The sequence below is a fragment of the Lycium barbarum genome, chromosome 9 (genome assembly GCF_019175385.1).
Source record: "Lycium barbarum isolate Lr01 chromosome 9, ASM1917538v2, whole genome shotgun sequence".
Taxonomy (NCBI): Eukaryota; Viridiplantae; Streptophyta; class Magnoliopsida; order Solanales; family Solanaceae; genus Lycium; species Lycium barbarum.
In genome coordinates this window covers 16,713,463-16,728,083 of record NC_083345.1, presented here as the reverse complement: position 1 = coordinate 16,728,083, position 14,621 = coordinate 16,713,463, and the positions used below count along the sequence as shown (strand labels likewise).

General features: G+C 34.3%; 2 protein-coding genes across 2 annotated transcripts; one reads left to right on the top strand and one right to left on the bottom strand.

Moving 5' to 3' along the window:
• Positions 1–428: 428 nt before the first annotated feature.
• On the top strand, positions 429–2,052 carry LOC132610519 (protein SENESCENCE-ASSOCIATED GENE 21, mitochondrial-like). The gene is made up of 2 exons (XM_060324841.1): positions 429–633; positions 1,616–2,052. Exons 1-2 carry the CDS (start codon positions 560–562, stop codon positions 1,830–1,832), a joined length of 291 nt encoding a protein of 96 aa, XP_060180824.1. The 5' UTR covers positions 429–559; the 3' UTR covers positions 1,833–2,052.
• Positions 2,053–7,050: 4,998 nt separating this feature from the next.
• LOC132610249 (uncharacterized) lies at positions 7,051–14,064 on the bottom strand. Its single transcript, XM_060324561.1, has 3 exons — positions 13,617–14,064; positions 12,293–12,594; positions 7,051–7,332 (listed from the first exon to the last, which is right to left on the bottom strand). Exons 1-2 carry the CDS (start codon positions 13,871–13,873, stop codon positions 12,330–12,332), a joined length of 522 nt encoding a protein of 173 aa, XP_060180544.1. The 5' UTR covers positions 13,874–14,064; the 3' UTR covers positions 7,051–7,332; positions 12,293–12,329.
• Between the last annotated feature and the right edge of the window lie 557 nt (positions 14,065–14,621).

The window sequence follows — 14,621 nt, the reverse complement described above, 5'->3', positions numbered from 1 at the left end:
TTTCCGCAATAAATATTTACTGCATTAAAGATGAAATCTCTTAAGTGATGGTATGTGAACTCACAAGTTCATTAATGTAATTAATACAAAGATAAAATAAAAAAAAAACTTAATTTGTCTTGAGAAAATAAAATTATAAATATTTTTAGTTCGATTGATAAATATCGTTGAGACGGAGAGAGTATATGACGTTTCACTATGAAATTACACAATGTCATTAAAAATATTTAAAAAATGAAGAGTATATTGATTGAACAAAACAAAGAAGAGTGAGTTTAATTGTTAAAAAAGGCATCGTGCCAAGTGTCAATAAAAGAGAGGACCTTTGCGTCTAAATAGAGGCCAACATTCACGTGGCCCCAAATTAAAACCCTAGTAGTCCATGTAGGTTCTTCTCCATCTCTATATATATCCTCCCTTCTCTTCCACATTCCTCCTCACTTGTACTGTAAACCTAAGAGTCGAAGCTTTAGAATTTCAGTTCGCCGCTGCGGAAGCATAACGAGCAAATAAATAACCTTCCGCTGCAGCGATCTTGTATTGAAATTCTTTCGCTTCGATGGCTCGCTCTATCTCCAACTCGAAGGTTCTTTCTGCTTTTGTCTCCGACTCCGTTTCTGCTTTTCTCAGCAGGTGAATGACCTTTCTGAATGCTATGTAATACGTTTCATATTATTTGTTATGTCTCTTTATTTCTGTATTTTCTTTTTCTAATTGTTTTTTGAGCCGAGGGTATTTCGTCTGCCTACACTGCTCTTTCAGACCGCACTTATGAAATTACACCGAAACATCCTTATATCCTATGGACAAAAAGGACCAAGGTTATTAATGATCCGATCTCTTTTCCCCTGTAAAACAGAGGCGATCCAATGGCGTTGCATCCGTTATATTTTCTAGTGTATATACTAAAAACCATTTTTTGGTGTAAATCTAAATACTATAATAAATTTTTCTCAACTATATAAACCTATATATGGCATCTGAGTCGAATACTGTTGTGCGTTAAAATCATTATTATAAAAAAGTATGCGAACGGGTCAGGGTATTGGACTCTGTTTCTGTTTTTTCTTAGCAGGTAATGACCAAAACATTCCTTTATCCCGTGGATAAAAGACCTGAGGATAATGAATGTTCCAATCTCTTTTCCCCTGTATGAAACAGAGAAGATCCACTTTTTTAAATCGATAAGCGCGATTAGCCCTGCATCCGTTAAACTTTCCTTTTTGATATATATTTATATTTATGCGTAATAAATTCTTTTTCTCTATGAACCTACATATACCATCTGAACGAAAGTTAGGCAGAACGAAACAGGGGATCTACTTTGGAGTAGAGTTTTTTCTTAAATGACGTTCTATGTCTACTGGGAGAGAATATTTATGCCATGTAGCCCATATTTTGAGTTTGTTATCCAGTTTAGGTCATATTTGCGTTTTCTTTTATACATTTTATACAAGGTTAATGCATTATGTATAATGCTTTCTCCCCAGGTATAATGTTGTATAAAGTATTGTATATTGGGTTACGTGGTGTAATATTTTATGTTAGGCTGTATATTTGAAAATTTCCCTTTTTTTTTATGTGACGTGTATATGAATTATGTATGTATGTGCAGGCGTGGATATGCGGCGGCATCACAAGGTGTGGTCTCCAGTGGTGCCAAAGGAGGTGTGCCAAGGATGATGCAAAAAAGTGGAGAGGAATCATCAGTGAAGACATCATGGGTGCCAGATCCAGTTACTGGTTACTACAGGCCTGAGGGACAAGCTAATGAGATTGATGCTGCTGAGCTCCGTAAAATGCTCTTGAAGCACAAATCTAGAAACAACTGAAGAAAACCTATGGATCGAAAAACGAAGTTCAGGCTTTGATCAAGGTCTCTGGTCAACTAGAAAAGAGCTGGAGGATTTTAGGAGATATGTGTTATTAGTAAAAAAATAGTGAAAATCTACTCCTTGTCGTTGATGCTTCGTGCTTTTCAATTTTAAGCTTAATGTTTTTCTCCTATCTCTATCTTTTTTCATGCAATGAAGGAATCGTATTATTACGTTACTTCTCAATTTATGAACTAGTTTTTTTTTAATGCCTTTTAAGATTTTTAAGTTGTTAATTACTCGATTGAGATTTAGGAGTATATTCGTTAGGTAGTTTTTAAATACTATATAAATTTTATGTCAAAAAAAATTTAAAGCTTTTATATGTTTGAATGGTCAAAATTTTGAAGGTTTAATCAAGAAATTTGTGCCACATAAATAAGGACATAGAGTATAAATTTCCTGTGCTTATACTCTGTATTTAATTTTTTGAATTGGTCTTAACTCTTGCGAAAACAACCTGAGCGTTTTCAGTGGATAATGAGAAAATATGAAAAGGTCTTCAGTTTCTTAAAAATTATAACGGTCTACATAAACTCTGGTAAATTAAAAAATTCCGTTTATTTTAAGTACTTCATTTACTGGCATAGCTGTTATAGGGAGAAACGCAAGACTTTTACAGATCTAAATCTGAACCCACGACTAGTGCGTTCATTTGAATATCAATATGAGGTGTATTTCAGAATTCTCCATTTTCCAGCTACGCTTTGATTCCTTAATAAGGCATTCAAATTTTTTTCTTTTGGGGACGTCTCATAATATTCGATAACAGTTAATAAGAATATTGTTACAACTTTTTAAATCAAACTACTAGTATTTTAATCATAAAAATCTTAGTATATTTTCTTTTATTATTACCAATCTAATGAGATAAGTGAAACATTCTGACCCAAACGGAAGGACCCCGAGTATATAGGAAATGATGTAATCCTTTGATTGGATATAAATTTGAACCATTCTTCCATATCATCTGAGTTCGCATGCAAATCGTTCACTGCTTGGATATAAACAAATAGAATTTCAAAAATATGTTGTACGATGATAATACAGTAACAAAAATGGGAAACGATCATCTGTGATTTTTTTTTTCTTTTTCTTTGATGTGAGTACATGTAACATATTCCATTATAAGACCCTTTTTATATTATGCATGTACTCTTTGACTTTGTCGGCATCTCCCTCAAGTTTATCTTTAGAAGATGGCAATATGCTTTTGAAACGACGAGGGGGCGGTGCTGTCACTTTTTAATAAATTAATCAAATGATAAAGTAAGCGTATAGTTGACTTGACTTCATTAGCTTTAATCATGGAAAGCACGAGCAACGTCTGAGAATGGTGCCGTTGCTTACGCAAAGTTTAAAGTTATCATTAGCTATAGAACAAGCAACTAAAGTAATACTCTCTCCGTTTCATATTACTTGTCTACTTTTTCCTGGACACGCCTCTTAAAAAATAATAAATAATAGATGTATATTTACTATATTATCCTTATATCTCTCCAATAAATGCACTCTAATCAATATTGATTATTTTCAAGAACATTTAATATTAAGAGTAAGATGGAAAAATGGATTTGTAAATGAACGAGTAATTTTGGACATATATTTTTAATAATGTGGATAAGTAATGGGACAAAGGGAGTATTCTGTCATTTACATAGTATACAATTTATTATATGAAACACCTTTCTTTTAGTATGTCAAAGAAAATATTATCTTCCCATATTTAACAATAATATAATTTTAAAACTTTATTTATATTTTTAATGAGATAATCTATAGCCTGACTTGTTTTAGATCATGTTTTAAAAATCTTCATTTTTTTGGGCGTGTTTAATCAAACAATACCACGTAAATTAAGATAAAGAGTAGTACATCTTTTTGTTGTTTGTGGACCTTGCTCTTTTGAACCATCATCCATGAGGCCCAGACCTTTGTTGAAATTGGAAAAAGCAGGAGCAGATATCTTTATCAGTGTTTGTGCTCAGACTTCAGATTACTTATTAAAAAAACTAGTACTCCTGATATTAATATTTACACCAAATCACATGATCAGTTAATTATTAATTTGATGTAAATACTGCGCATGAACAGTTTTTTCCGTTCCTTTTAGTCTAATTTAACTTTTTTTTTTAATTCATTGTGGATGTCTTACCTTTAGTTTGAAGTAGAACGAGATTCTGAGGATCCAAGCAGAGGCGGATCTAGAATTTGAAGATTGTGGGTTCCCAGATAGCAGTGTCTGTTGTTGTTGGGTTCTCAGCTCAAATTTCTTATATATTTGAAGGGTTTCACATTATAAATACAAGGTTCAGATAAAAGTTGTGGGTTCCAGTGAACCCACACCCAATGGTGTGGATCCGCCCCCGCATCCAATCACTAAGAGGGGATTGAGAGGGTTCACAATACAATAGTCTACTGAATTTTACACATCTTAATGCTATTTTTTTTTATTTTTTTTTGGGTCGGGGTACCCAATTCATGCCTCATATGCTCCTAATTCGGGTCTTAATTAGTCATCATTTGCTAGCTTTTCAAACGCGTCCTTACTAAGGGTGGTAACCGGTTTGGTCTTACCGGTTTTAACCGGTAACCGGACCGGTTAAACCGGAACCGGAACCGGTAGAACCGGTTAACCGGTTCCGGTTAACCGTTTAATGGTTTACCGGTCCGGTTCCAATATTTTGGAAACCGGAACCGGTTAAACCGGTAAAACCGGAACCGGTTAAACCGGTAAAAAATTAAAAAAAAAAAAAACTAAAGTATATAAGTAAGTATATATAGTATATAGTACATATATATAAGTATATATAGTATATATATTAAGTTATACACATATATAAGTACATATAGTATATAAATATATATAGGATATATATTAAGTATATATAGTATATATAGTAGATATGTATATATAGTATATATATTAAGTTATACATATATATAAGTATATATAGTATATAGTACATATATATAAGTATGTATAGTATATATATTAAGTTATACATATATATAAGTATATAGAGTATATAGTACATATATATTAAGTATATATAGTAGATATGTATATATATATATAGTATATATATTAAGTTATACATATATATAAGTATATATAGTATATAGTACATATATATACATATATATTAAGTTATACATATATTTAGTATATATATTAAGTTATACATATATATAAGTATATATAGTATATATATTAAGTTATACATATATTTAGTATATAGTACATATATATTAAATATATGTATAACTTAATATATATACTATATATACATATCTACTATATAGTATATATAGTAGATATGTATATATAGTATATATATTAAGTTATACATATATATAAGTATATGTAAGTTATACATATATATGTATACGAAAAGCACTATTCTGTATTGCTGACTTGCTGTTAGGCTGTTAGTCAGTAAATATTTAAACTTTAATTATAAAGTTGTATAACATATGAAAATATAGCTACAATATACAAATAAATACTATAATATATATATATATATATAATACAAGAGTTTGTATTCTCAAATGATATCAGAGGGATTTGCATTTATTATGGAAATTCCGTTTTCTCTACGATTAATATCTTCTTTAAAAAAAATAGATTTTAATCACTCCAAACCGGACCGGTTCCGGTTTGAGGTTTAAAACCGGTAAACCGGAACCGGTTAGGCGGTTCCGGTTTTGGAACCGGAACCGGCCGGTTTCCTAACCGGTTCCATAACCGGTTCCGGTTCCAACCGGTTAACACCTTTAGTCCTTACCATGGCTTAATCCCACTCTTGCCTAACACCTAGGAGTTGACCTTTATGTTCCATCTTTTATGTCAACCTGTAGAATAAACATTATTTATCTTCCAATTCGACAAACTGTAATCAATAAATTTACCACAATAATGTAATGCTGTCATCGGCATCAAATAAGCTTATCATATTTTGGCAAACAGTCGTACTCAAGACGATACCTTTAACTAATAGCAAAGATTTCCTTCCATATGCATATATATGTGGTCGTAATAGCTAATTAGCTTGTCCTAACGCACTGTCAAAGGTAGAATCCTCAATATTGACGAACCTAGTCTACAATTTCACATAACGACAGGTTTAATCGCAACTTATATGTTATGGATTTATTTACTACTACTTACTATTGAAGAACATTTGAACATTGATTCTCAAAATTACAAAACCCCTTTCTATTTATTATCTCTGTGAGTAAAAAGATGGGTTAACAAAAACTCTTAAACAATGAGATCACAATTCGAATCATGAGTTATGAATTTAAATCCAGTGAAGGCAAAGACTTATCCCGTTAAATGGTGTATGACTCTAGAAGACAGAAGACAATCAGATAATCAAGAGATCACAATTTGAATCGTATATATGAATTCAGATCCATAACAATATTTTTCATCAACATGTAAGATTGCTAGTTCCTCTTTAACTATAAACCCCTGTAAACTGTCCTTAACAAATCCATTCTAATAACCCCCTAAGAAACCCTCATTGCCGTCTAGCGGATTGATAAAATATTTCGATGGCCTCCATTAACTAATGGAAATGAATTGAAAAATCGAATAATAAGATCCTCTCAGCAAACAAAAATATGTTTTGTCATTTCAGAGACAAAAAAGTGCTAAACTGTTTAGTCATGTGTTTTCTCGTGTGTCAAGAATGACAATCACAATCACAATGCCAGAAACGTTAAATACAAGGAACACAGTCAGGGGGGTTCACGAAAGTCTTCGAATATAGTAGATGATACCACTTAATAAGTTTAAGTCAAGATACATTGTATGTTTTTATAATATGATTAAGAATTGTAGTGCATGTCACCTTGTGATCCTAGTTATCTTCTCACTTTTTGACTTTTTGGCCTCTGATTTAACATAGTTCTGAGTTCTTTCGAGTTCGAGTACGAGCTATAGAGAGCTTTTTGAGAAAGCAATGAGACGATCATATGCGTGATTCACACTGGGTGATGAATCAATTTGACAAGAGTCCTAAAACGTGGAAAAGAACCTCGTTGTAAATTGTAGTGCATGTCACCTTCTGTTCCTAGTTATCTTCTCACTTATTGACTTTTTGGCCTCTGATTAAACAGAGTTCTGAATTCGATACGTGCTATAGAGAGCTCTTTGAGAAAGCAATGAGACAACCATATAAGTGATTCACACTGGGTTATGAATCAATTTGACAGTCCGAAAAACGTGGAGAAGAATCGTTGTAAGCAGCAATTTCAAGAAGATTGTAAACAACATATACAATGTAAAATTCAAGTAGTAAAAACATAAATACAAAGTAAATGAACACTGGAACTTTCTACTTCCAGTTTTGTGTTGTAACTCAGATGAGGAGGCAGGAGAGAATGACCACTTCAGGCTTTCTGGACACTGCAACAATGTCACCTGATCTTTTCCAGGAGTTGCACGCTGCAAGCACTCAACAAATGGAATCATGTATTAGGTATTTTCCTTTCTTATTTCGAGGTAATGCAGAAGTCAAACACACTATAAAGTACCACAGAACCTAATAACCAAAAGCCTGAAAAGCTACTAAGGAAGAGAAGGAGAGAGGGCAGAGGGGATAAGCATATCTTGTAGCAGGTCACTAACACGCAATGTACTATACAAGGGCATAGCATTCTTGCCAGAGGATTTCACCCTCAATTCATTAAACAGAGCTCAGCATATACAAATTCTATTTCCCTATTCATATCTCTTCTATTTTTGTTGTCCTACATGTCACTCAAATGATGAATAGGAAGAAAGTACCCTGAACCTAACTCAACCCCAAAAGATAGCTCACGAGGTGAAAGCCCAAGACGATATGAGGAGACAATAACCCATTTCCTCAACCAATGTGGGAATATAACTACCCTCACATGTCCATGGACAAAATAACACAGGACCTTACTTTGGAAATCAAGAACATGAATGGATCTGCTTCTGATATATATATATATATATATATATTTGATCAAGTCTGCTTCTGATATTATGTGAAGAAAATGGATCTTGGGGCTAACTCAAACGCAAAAGCTAGCCTCATTACGTGAAGATCACCCAGCAAGTTCATATAAAGAGACAACAACCCATTTCTTCAACCAATGCGGGACAGTTAACAGTGTCAATACATTAGCAAGTTGAGACCTATGTTGCTCGGATTCTCCAAAAGTGTTGCCACATCTGTGTTGGATCGTCAAAAAATGCACTACTTTTGGAGGATCTGATTTGCACCCACCCACATTTTTGAAGAGTCCGAGCATAGGTTGAGACTATATGCAAGTTTTTACAGGACTAAACGGTGTTCTCAATTATGCTTTGAGGACCTGACTCACCCCCTAGGTTTGCCCATCAAAGTTTCCTTTACCTTATTCTTAAATCTGTTTCCACGTAGAGATTCTTTTTATATATGGACAGTAGAAGGACAATCAATACAAACAATCACGAACCTATATCATGGGTACATTCAGCTCTTTTCTCCTATATCTCTCTTGGTGTCCGTGATATTCTTGTTAGTATTTTCATGCAAAAGCTTATCCAACTACATTAACATCAATTGCTTGATGGCACTAGTAAACTAATCGCAAGACTCTTATTCTCTTGTTTCCATATAAACAAACTTCAAGGAAGAACAGTAAGAACCAGAGATCCTTGTACTCATGCTTTTCAGCAACAAATTATGGTCCAAAGTGTTGGCATACCAATCTGTATCAGTTGATTTGTTTTGGTAGCAGCTCTTACAGCCGTGATTTTGACAAATGGCACCATGGTAATATGTAAGTCATATAGTTGCAGTATATCAGCTACCGTCGCAGTGAACCAGCAGCAGAAATGTGTTCTGACTAGGATGTAAATACAGGGAAAGTTCTTGCAAACATCAACAATTGACTAGAAGCACCAAAGAAGGGAGAACGCAACACTGAAGAGCAATCCATTGAGAATCAAGTGCTGATCAATGCATATTTCAGAATAAAGATCCATTCAGCCCTCGGGAATAAAGTTTGTATGTTTAAGCTTGTCCCATATCTCTCCCGTTCCATGGCAAAGAGAGGGGGGAGGGGGTGTAAGAGGGGAGAACAACAAGCTCAATAGATCATTGCACTTTTTACGCCTACAATGGAGAAAGAAGTCTCCCCCCCCCCCCCCCCCCCCAAAGAAGAAAGAAGATAGAAAAGCTAACACTCCCTGTCAAACTTGAGGTAGAAGTTTCAATTGCTTCAAACTATCAGCATGTATTACAACAAGAACGAAAATTAACCTAGAAACTCTGTGCATGTACCATACGAGAGGTATGGTTACCGAGACCTGGGTGGTAATACCAGTATAAAATTTGACATTACATTTATCCCGTGTTTGGTTATGGGTATTAGCCAATACTGGTGAAATTTGTATATAATCCCAGGAACCAAAAGACCCCCAAGTGTTTTAGCTAATATAACCCAGGCCTTTGGTCTAGTGGTAAGATCGCGGCGTGTAATGTATGGGTTATTAGGCACACGTCACAATTTCAAATCCTATCATAGACAAAAGCCTAGTAATTAAGTGGAGAATGGTAGAAGGGTGGGCCCACTATCCAGCGAGTTTCGAATTGTGCGCCATTGGTCCTCAGGGATTTCTAGGCTATTAAAAGAACGACCCTGCAACTTTTTATCTCTCTCATATATGTATTTTACATTTATGATGAAATTTATGAAAATTGATCCACCACTTCTTATTCTGGACAAATGAATCCTATCCCAAAAGGCTTACCTTATATTATAGAGAAGTCTGAGTTTTTCTTATATACGGTAGCACCCCCTGCACTCCTTGTTCAAGTAGATTAAGAAAAATCCTTAATATCATAAAGGAAGTTTGAACCCCCTTCAATTTTCTTGTTTTCTTTCACTTGCTGAAACTTCATCTTCCTGAGATCGTCAATATTGTGTTTGATAAGGCATCTCCAGCATTTCGCTAATAAAGGAAAGCATGAAGCAGTGATGCAAACATGCTTAACTCCTTGTTCCCTAAACCGGTCGCTGGTAGATCTGATTGGATCGCAGACACGTGAGAGTCCAGCCCAGGAGGGATGCATGGTTCCCTGCTGCTTCATGGGACGGACATTCGCGGTTCCTTCTTTTCCTAGAGAACGTCCGATTAAATCTTAGTGTAATGACTCAAATAGAATTGTTTGGGATTTAGAAGAGGAATAAATCACTCTATCTGCATCAAGGTTGGAAATTAATAATTGTCTCTATCTATAAAGATTGAGAGGCTAAAAATGGAAGTGTTCGCAACACATGCCGAAAGGGTACACTTTTAAGTTCGTTCAATTCACACAGCTAGGATGTGAAGTCACTCGACTGAAACGAGAGGGAACAGCCACAATGTTACACCCAAAAACTATACAGAGCCTCCCGGATGACCTAGACTATAGTTTACTAGACTCTTTTCTTTATTTGATTTGCATTTTCTCTCTCCTCTTTCACCAGTGAGTGGTGCCGTCGCTCATCAAGGGCCTAAGCCCGGTTGATTTCCCTTCCTTTAGCTACTAAGATGTCAACCTTGACTTTTCGATTGTAGATTTGTAGTCAATATCTTATTACGAGTAATTCAAATTCTCAAATAGGATTGAATCTAAGATGAATGAGGTTCTACAGAACGATGCCTGTAGCTTCATCTAGTGCCCCAAATCAATGCATTCCATTCTTGGCAGAGGTTCCTTCCGTAATGATTCTTTGTATACGCAAGCTAAAATACAATTAGATTCAAGATTTGCTTTTTGTGCCTACTGATGTGATGATAATTTAGAAGTGAGGCCAATTCCCGCTTCCAACCCATTACTCATTCTTTCCCGGCTCGCTAATATGGACTCACGGACAACGTAATTCAATTAAAAGAACACATACATGATACGTGCTTGTAGTTTCACATGCAGGGTCAACGCAAGATGGTCTCACTTTTGCCTTTTGTCCATTTTAAAGTTGTTTCACTCTTTAAATAGAATTACCCCACAACCACCACATGCTCCAACTGTATGTTTCTGCACCAGTTAAAATGACCTGCTACCATCCTCAAAAATCTTAAACATGAATAGAAGTAATATGTCACTCTACAAGTGGACCATGTTTTCTCTACAAAACCAGATAAATATAGCTCTCATATTAATCTATGTATCCTTTTCTTTTTCTTTTTTTAAGTAAAACAACTAATATGTATTAAACTAATGATGGGGGCATGGTCGGTGGATTTTGGTCATCAAAGTTAGATCTTAGATCAAGCTCTTCTTTTGTTCTTTTTCCTCATCTTCATTCAATCAAGTAAAATTTCTTCATTTAATTTCAGGCCACGAAATATTTAGATGTTGACCTTATTAGAGGATTAACATAATCCACATAAGTGTACAGAACATCATTACAGAGCACAACCAAGGCATCAGTATTAGCTTCAATGCTCACACTACTACAGATGATTTTGAGAGCCAGCAAATAATGCTTCATGGATCATTCTCACAGATTCCATGAAAATCGAACTGCCTAATCTGCTAGAGTCCTGAACATCTTCTGACCAGCGTACAGATGCAAATACTTCTCACAAGAGAAAAAGAACACTCACAACTGAAAGTGATGAACTATCTACTGATACACACCCTACCACACGATCAATGATTCCAATCACCGTTCACAACAAGACATGTTTATTCTTACTTGAGGGATGGGTTGGGGCCGGAAAGGAAGAAAGTAGACTTTCAATCACCGTTCACAACAAGACATGTTTATTCTTACTTGAGTGTTGGGTTGGGGCCGGGAAGGAAGAAAGTAGACTTTTTTTTTTCCGTAGAAATTTAAATGGCGGAGCGACTGAAGAAGCACTTTGCACTACCTATTTAGTTATGCACAACTGTAAGAGTTACCCTGATTTACATCAGAAAAGGAAATCCCTTTCCTGGTACACACCTATAAGAGTTCATCATAGAATAGCATTGGATGGTAGATTAAACATTGATGAGATTTATTGTAGGCCACATATGAATTGAGGTTTGCCAACAGACCATCTCTTTTCCTGATAAGTGATAAGTGACAGTTTTATCTGGTTGATTAAATAAGCAGCTTCAAAAAATTCTTCAACTGGTAACAATTCCACAAATCAAGGGACCTAAACCATATAAATATTCTTGAAATTAATAGTTCTTCACCCCAAATTGAAGTATTAAACATCTAATAACTTCTCCAAGTGAATCAAATATCAGTTCAGTGAGGAACCAACTAGCATATAATCAGAAATATTGCATGCCTTTATAATAATTTCTTCTTTCATAAATGAGCAAGCGAAAGAAAAATTTACAACAAACGAGCAAATTATCATCATAATAAAAAATACAAGGATCATATATTCAAAGCCTGAAACTGACCTCTTTCAGCAAACTCCCTCATCGATTTGGTATGCAGCTAAACCGAAGAGACAAGATGACTGTTTCGAATCTTTAGAATTTGTCCATTGCTATTGCAATTCAATCCACATCCACATTGTGGACACACCAAGAAGTTGTAAAGAGGAAAACTTGCAGAAGCAATCCCAACAGAGAACTCAAGGTTGTCACCATTCTTAACAACCTCCACAATATTTAACCACAAAAAGAGGATTTTTACACTAACCCCATATAAGCTTGTAAGCCTATCTTTAGCTATGTACCCACCGATCCTCGATTTATAACTGTTGAAAAAAATAATTCAAAGTTTTAGGAAATCAATACTGGTTATGTTATATTTTATTTCATGTCTAGTTAGTATTTATAGTTAAATTTCTAAGGGACTAGGTTTTCTTATTTTGAGTTAAACTAGGTTTCGTACTATTATAAAAGGGGGTGCTGTTAGCTATATTCATAGAGTGGAGATTGTGAACAACTTTCATAACAACAACATACCCAGTGTAGTCCCACAAGTGGGGTTTGAAGAGGGTACCTTTGTGGGGGTAGAGAGGCTGGTTCCAATGGTCACGATAGACCATCAGCTCAAAAGGGTAAACAGCTTTCACATATTTAGAATAAAAAATAGGGAAAATAACCCTCTATGACTATTTAGAGAAAATAATTACCCGAAATAGCCCGTGTTTGTAAAATTACTCGAAATGGCCCAATTTGTACCCTCACTTCAAATGATTGTTGTATATTTGTACCCTGACTACAATTAAAAAAATGTTGTATATTGTTGTATACAATTGAATTTTCTTGGATATAAACACCTCTTATACGTTATTATGCACTCTGTACATTATTATACATTTTTATACAAGATTGATACATTGTCTACTCCAGATGTATAAAGTTGTATAATGCTGTATATTGTGAAAAAGTGGCTATGTGGGGGTGTAATTTAAAAATATGACTACGCAAATGTAATTTTGCATGCTAGATTGTACATTATTGAAATTTCCCCTAAAAAACATTGGCAAATTTTCAGAAATATACAGCTTTTGAAAATTATTACACCACGCAGTCTAATATACTATAGTATTATACAACACTATACCTGGGGGAAAGCATTATGTATAATGTATCAATCTTGCATAATAGTGTATAAAAGGTGTTTATACACGTACATATTAGCTAAATTGGGATATATAATTTCAAAAATAGAAATAGAGCATAATTTTCCCTAAATATTACTATATCGGACAGTTAAAGTACAGTTTCGTACTCTTATAATATTTAGAATAAAATATTTTCGTTGAAATACCTAAGTTGATAAGAACCTTCTAGAGCGAAACTGCAAGAGCCGTTAAGGTAAGCACTCCATTTTCCGGTACTGTTATCCAGATCATAACCCGTAACACCCTTAGGAAGAATTCCAACAGGAAAATCATAGCTTGCCAGCAAGTCGTAAGCGGAGAGTGACGTGTCACCGTCAACTTCAACGGCGGTGATTAACGGCGTGAGAAAGATGATTAACAGAGGTAACGCGAGAGTAACGGCGATTTGACGTGTAGTAAACATTGATGATGCCGTTAATTGTGATAGGATTTGGATTAAAAGGATGTTTATATGTGATTTGATTTCTCCGATGATAAGCCGGCGATCTATGTAATTGACTTTGGGAATGTTTGGCAAAGTCGTTTGTTTTTTATAATTATTTTTCGTGTAGAAGACGATAGAAGACGTTATTTGGGTCAATGAAGTTGATGTCTTGCACAATAATTACCAATTTTCCCAATCAAGGGGATTATGTGTTTTGAGTATTACTCCCTCGTCTCAAATTATTTATCATGATTATTAAAAATAATTATCTCAATTTATTTATTATTTTAGAAATTTAAGGCATGATTAATAATTTTTTGTCATTTTATCCTTAGTGAAATTTTGTTATTAATGGAGATGACACATAAATAGAGTAAATATTTAATCGAGATAAATTATAACTTAGACATAAATAAAGATAAAGCAGGTCAAATACCCCCTACAATTTAATACCATACAAATTGAGACGGAAGGAGTATTATTTCTAAAATAGTTTTAAATTGTTGTGTCACCTGAAAACATACTCCAATTTGTTTACCACTGAATTTGTTAAAATAACAATTAAATTTATATAAAATGGATAAAGATACATAAATCGTAATCTATTAAATTATTTTCTTATGGTTAAACCAAAATTATAAGTAAGAGCAAGAATATAAATGGCATGAACTAAAAAGGCAAGAATCTATATACAAAATAAAATTAGGCATGGACAAGGTGATGTGTC

Coding starts and splice junctions, on each gene's coding strand:
- LOC132610519 (XM_060324841.1), top strand. CDS start 560: ATGGCTCGCTCTATCTCCAACTCGAAGGTTCTTTCTGCTTTTGTCTCC. Junction 634..1,615: donor GTTTCTGCTTTTCTCAGCAG/GTGAATGACCTT, acceptor ATGTATGTGCAG/GCGTGGATATGCGGCGGCAT.
- LOC132610249 (XM_060324561.1), bottom strand. CDS start 13,873: ATGTTTACTACACGTCAAATCGCCGTTACTCTCGCGTTACCTCTGTTA. Junction 12,595..13,616: donor GAAGGTTCTTATCAACTTAG/GTATTTCAACGA, acceptor TTTTTTCAACAG/TTATAAATCGAGGATCGGTG.